Here is a 5,743-nt window from a genome sequence, read left to right on the forward strand (position 1 = left end):
AGCCCGCCCCTCAGCGGGGCGGGCTTTCGATGATCGCAAGTACGATCTGCCCGTCCAAGATGGGCAGATCGTACGAGCTTTCAATGAGCTTACGACCATCGCAAGACAAAGGTCTTGCGATGGTCGTAAGGTGTATGGCCAGCTTAATTCAGTTGCCATATGGCCCAAATGAATGGGGCAGGGAAGGAGATGCAACATTTGTGTGGTGAAACTGCAAATCCCATGATGCATCTGATGAACTGAAATATGAAAAAGGGATGTGAAGACAATGTCCTGGTTGAGGTTTAAGGTGGGAACTACCTTGGGAAGTTCTGGGTTAAGACGTCCTGTGTCCCTCACTAGACAAGAAAGAAAAAAAAATTCCTTCAGGCTCTTGCTACCTGTCTGAGTAAAAGCACTCACCTTTTAATGCAGAAGCTGCTGCGCACGTTCCAGCAAGTCTGCAATCGTGTTTCCATAGAAACACGAGGACTGAGACATCCTCTACAACTTGGTGCATACGCCCCGCAGCACCCTAGATTGTGATTTGATTTCTGCCTTTCTCATCAACTTTCAGGTTGACGAAAATCAATTACAGCCTATAGGGTTACAGTGTGCAGGTACCAAGTTGAAGAGGAGGTTTAATCACTAGTGCTGTACAGTGATTTATGCATCCAAAATTGAGTTTTTTAAAATTTTAAATATAAAATAAATAAAGGGAGGGGATGGAGGATACTTATATTGAAAATGTGCTTATCCTTTCAACTCTTGGGCTCTAGAGTTTTTTGGGATAGGGCTTAGATATTTTGGCATCCTGTGCCCAACAATGGTCCCTTGCCCAAGTCTTAAACATACCCCACTTTTATGTTACCCAGCCTAGCCATATTACATTGACCCAGTCTAGAGTGATAGTTTTTCTTATTTAAGGTTAGCAAAACAGATTTATTATAGTTTGGTATTCCAATTATAAATACAGTGTGTGTTTGTGTGTATATGTGTAATATTCAGGGGTTTCCCCTGCTTAGAACACCCAGCCCACCATTTTATGCCCCAAAAAGCCACATCCGGTCACATTCTGGAATGTCTCCAGTTTTCGGCACAGTCCTTGACGCATACTGTATATATTCTTATCAGGAGTCGATGCAAGGGAGTTCAGATGAAACGGCGAACAGTGGTGAAGATGCTAGCAGCGGACCAGGGAGTAGCAGTGGGCACAGCGATGGCTCAAGCAATGAGGTCAACTCCAGCCATGCCAGCCAGTCTGCAGGCAGCCCCGGCAGCGAGGTTCATTCAGAAGACATAGCGGATATGGAAGCCTTAAAAGAGGAGGAGGATGAAGAGGAGCATTCCCACAACCCATCAAAAAGAGTAGTTGACCTACAGAAGAGAAAGTTGGAGTCTCAAGCGGGTATTTGTTTGGGGGAGCCCCAGGGGACAACGGATATAGGTGCAACAAGCAATGGCACATGCAAGGACCTGGTTTTTAATTCAGAGTCTGTTCAACCAGGTGATAGTCGCATTCGCATCTTGGATGCCTGCTCCCACTCAGAAGAGCCTGAGCATGAAATGACGGGGGAGATGAGTGGTGGCCACATGCAAGGCTCTCATGACACCTGCATCGCCCGCAGCGGAGACTTCCTGGGAGAGGCTATCGAGAATGAGCTGTTCAACTGCAGACGGTTTATTGGTCCCCAGCATCACCACCACCACCATCATCATCATCACCACCACCATCACCACCACCACCATGAGGGGTACGTAAATTTATGGTTTTGCTAATAATAAAGCGTTTTTTTCTGTACAAGTGATGGTTATTGCTTACTGTTTAGATCAGAATATGTTTTAATGCTGTATGGCTTTATTAATCCTGAATTAACCTGTTGATCTGAATTTATCATTAATTGTATTATGATTTTTTTTTTTCTATATTTACTTTTGCTTTGTTAGCTTCAAGCATGGCAGGCAAGCACAAACCCCTCCTGATAAACTGTAATTTGTTTAACGCAGTGCTTGCAAAGATTTCGACACTACATTCACATTATGATCAGTTGGGCGAGTTAATACTTAAATTATATCTTGGATGTACGGTATATTAGCCATTGTTGCTTTGTTTGATCAGAGCTTTGTAATTGCTGTTTGATCTGACCCACTTGCCAGTGTGAGCATTACCCCATTCTTTCTCCTTTCCAGGCATATGGTAGATGACATGTTAAGTGCGGATGATGTGAGTTGTAGTAGCTCACAAGTTAGTGCAAAGTCTGAGAAAAACATGGCGGACTTTGATGGTGAAGAGTCTGGCTGTGAGGAAGAACTTGTTCAGATTAATTCCCATGCTGAGCTGACCTCCCACCTCCAGCAGCACCTTCCCAATTTGGCTTCTATTTACCATGAGCATCTGAATCAAGGTAAGAACGGTTCTTTCCTGCGTTATCAGTGTAATATTAGCAGGTTTGCATTGTAATATTATACATGCACACTTGTAAACCATTTTTAAAGCTGATCGCCAGGCAAACTGCTTAATACACAAAAGAAATACATGAGAGAAATTGTACCTGCCAGAAGCATTATTTCTGTCCATCTTTTCCTGAGATTTACACAGCAGAGTCTGGTGGACGACATCGTTTACAGTTAATAAATATATTGGTGTCATCTTTCCCCTCCCAGCCTTTTGACTGGACAGTGAAAGAGCAGCAGCAAGCTGATGAAGTTATTTATCTGCCTACTCTGCTTCTGCCTCCTATCAGCATGCTTATTACCATCACATTTACATGCAGCACACATGATTTGTTCCCAGTGTGAGTGTTGCAGTATAGGGAATTGCTAGTTGATTCAGCTATTATTAGTTTAATTCAAAATGTAAAACAATATGTTGAATGATTAATGAATACCTAGCTCCGTTTGTGTTTTTTTGAATCTGCCTGTTGTTTAACTTTAGGTAATGCAACCGGTATATCGAAATTTTGTATCCTGGTTTCTCTTTTTGTAGTGGAGAGTTAAGTCTAAAACATTTCAGTGACTAGAGTTGAGATAACATACATTTTTAAAGGGAAGCTGTCAGAAGGAGAGCTATTGCCTTTCAGTCCAGCCCTAGCAATCTGTGTTAGAAGCTGCCATTATCTATTTTCATCATTGAAGCCAATTGATAGGTGGTATGTCATTTGTTTGCATTTGGTCAGTTTTTGTAAGGTAAAAAGTAGAATGTAGCAGTGTTGTGCTGCTGTATAGACTTTCTTGGGTATTTCTGGCAATATAATTGACACTATGCTGTGTTTTGTTCCTAATTGTTGGTTGTTCAGGTCCCTCTGTACATAAACATCAGTACAACAGTAATGCAGTGATGGATATCAACTTGGACAATGTTTGCAAGAAGGGGAATACACTTCTTTGGGATCTTGTTCAAGATGAGGATGCTGTGAGTTCATTTTCTATCATCAGTATAAGAGCACTGAATGCACAGACATGATTTGTAACTAACTCTGGTTTGTAAGCTACAGGTTCACCTGTCTGAAGGTTTAATAAATGAAGCAGAGAAGCTTCTTTGTTCCTTGGTTTGCTGGTTTACAGACAGGCAGATTAGGATGCGTTTCATTGAGGGCTGCTTGGAAAACCTTGCTAATAACAGGTGGGTGAATCCTACATTTATTTTACATATATAGAGGTTGTTTAAATTATATGCAACTACACAAATATGATCTTTTTTTGGAATAAATTGTGGCATGTACATACAGAATTAACTTGTGCTACTCTGGTTTTAGGTAACACGCTTGCACTATTACTACATTTGAGTGCATTATTATGACTACATATGAGTGCGTGTTTGAGATTTAAAGTGTATATTAATCCTAACAAGCTTTTGTTATTTGCTGCCTTATCGTCTTAAATATACTATTAAAATGTATACCTTTTCCAAACCCTACCTATTCGTATTCCTAGAAATATATTTGGCAGGGAAAGTCGGTGAGGCTCAGATGCGACAATCTATTGCAAAATAAATCACAAGGGGGCATTTGATTTCCTGACCCGGAACTCTATTATCTAGCTACGCACTTAACGCGAGTGGTGGATTGGGTTAAACATGGGGAGCATAAACTGTGGGTCCAATTAGAAGAAGAATGCATAGAGTTCCCATTGCAGGGAGTCCCATGGGCGGAACTTTGTTTTCTCCCTGATCTACTTCAGCATCCTTTTGGCTGGCCCTACTATCCTATCAGTACAACGATACTACACTTTGTGTAGTGTCTCCTCCTCTCCGTCCCCTCCAACACCTATCCTAGGCCATCCTGGGTTTTCCCCGGGATTTACGGATAAACATTTTCGGGTCTGGCCTGGTTGCAGCCCGATTGTTCATCAGGGAGTTTATTCATCCTTCCACACTCTCTAATATGGCAACTCTGCTCCTTCATAGATAGAGTAAATGAGTGAGTGTTGTCACCCCAGGACAGGTGTTTGCTGGCAGGATCACAGGTGACAATAAAGGCGAGAAATCCGAAGCCACCACATCTGATGAATGGAAAGCTGCATTATAGAACTTTTTTTCTTCATGGGTTTAGATATGCGTTAAAGATTACCCTAAGAAAACATGTTTTAGTTTTGTGTGCTTGCTGGTGGGGAAATCTTAACACTAGCTGTGTATATGTCTTTGGGACTCCACAAGCAAAATCCTCACTCTAGATCTCCTGACTCTGCCACTTGCCATTTTGGAATCGTACTCCTTTATTTGTAGGAGTTGTCCGGAAAGTAATGTAAGGCCCCTTTCACATGGGCGGTGTTTGTTCTGATCGAAGCAGTATGGAACGGATGTCACTTTTGTGACATCTGTGTCCGATCAGTTTTTTCCTCCATCTTGCAATGTTAGGTCTGTGAGCAGTTAGATGTAAGTGGTCATTTGTCAGTTCTATATACGATTTACGTCTGATCCATCACTTTCAGGTCCACCAAAATTGAACTCTTTTCTGTTTTTTTCCAGACCTAGTCGGGGGTAAACGGACACACGTCTGTTTCCTTCTGGCTGTCCATAGTCGCATTGCGTTTCTGATCAGATCCTCCTGAAAAACTGACAAATGGATCTGATCGGACTGCCAGTGTGAAAGGGGCCTAACTGCGTATACGTGCCTGGGCATTCAGGCAGGCAGTGCTAGAATATCAGATGATCATATACACAGGGTCCCAGAAACCATTTATGAAGCTGTTGTTCAATTCGGCCCAATAGTCAAATATTAGTTTTGAGGGAACCCTTTAACTGACTGGTAACTATATGAGGTATGTATGGTTAACATAAGTCAATGCTTCGTGCATTAGGGATATTTGATTCATGGAGGCCCCAGTAAACTTGTTTTTTGTTTCTCCTTTTTCATTTCTAGGTCTGTCGTTGTCTCTCTCCGGCTTTTGCCAAAATTATTTGGGACCTTTCAGCAGTTTGGGAGCAGTTATGACACCCACTGGATCACTATGTAGGATTTGTTGTTATTATTATTATTACTATTACTGTAGAAGTAGCTTGATATGAACTGCACATTTTTTAGTTCCTTAGGTCAGTAAGAAGTGTTGCACAATTGTTCAGGTTCCTTAGGCTGTACTACCGTGTTTCCCCGAAAATAAGACAGTGTCTTATTTATTTTTTTTCTATGAAAAAAGACACTAGGTCTTATTTTCGGGGGATGTCTTACCTGGCTTGGCTGCAGCTGTCCACTCTGCCGTCCAGGGAGCCACAGACAGGTGGGCGGGCGGGCGGGAAGGAGCTGCGGCTAGCGCTCTGATGCCGTCC

The 5,743-nt window shown here is 42.2% G+C and overlaps 1 protein-coding gene across 1 annotated transcript in view; it reads left to right on the forward strand.

Annotated features, from left to right (window-relative positions):
- Positions 1–5,743, forward strand: part of USP34 (ubiquitin specific peptidase 34) — a 135,972-nt gene that overhangs the window by 41,123 nt on the left and 89,106 nt on the right. The window contains exons 14-18 of the mRNA XM_018555855.1: positions 1,114–1,733; positions 2,170–2,384; positions 3,276–3,391; positions 3,474–3,601; positions 5,340–5,429. Of these exons, the coding sequence (XP_018411357.1) occupies positions 1,114–1,733; positions 2,170–2,384; positions 3,276–3,391; positions 3,474–3,601; positions 5,340–5,429 (1,169 nt within the window). The remainder of the gene's footprint in view (positions 1–1,113; positions 1,734–2,169; positions 2,385–3,275; positions 3,392–3,473; positions 3,602–5,339; positions 5,430–5,743) is intronic.

The sequence above is a fragment of the Nanorana parkeri genome, unplaced genomic scaffold (assembly GCF_000935625.1).
Source record: "Nanorana parkeri isolate BGI_ZX_2015 unplaced genomic scaffold, ASM93562v1 scaffold11, whole genome shotgun sequence".
Classification (NCBI taxonomy): Eukaryota; Metazoa; Chordata; class Amphibia; order Anura; family Dicroglossidae; genus Nanorana; species Nanorana parkeri.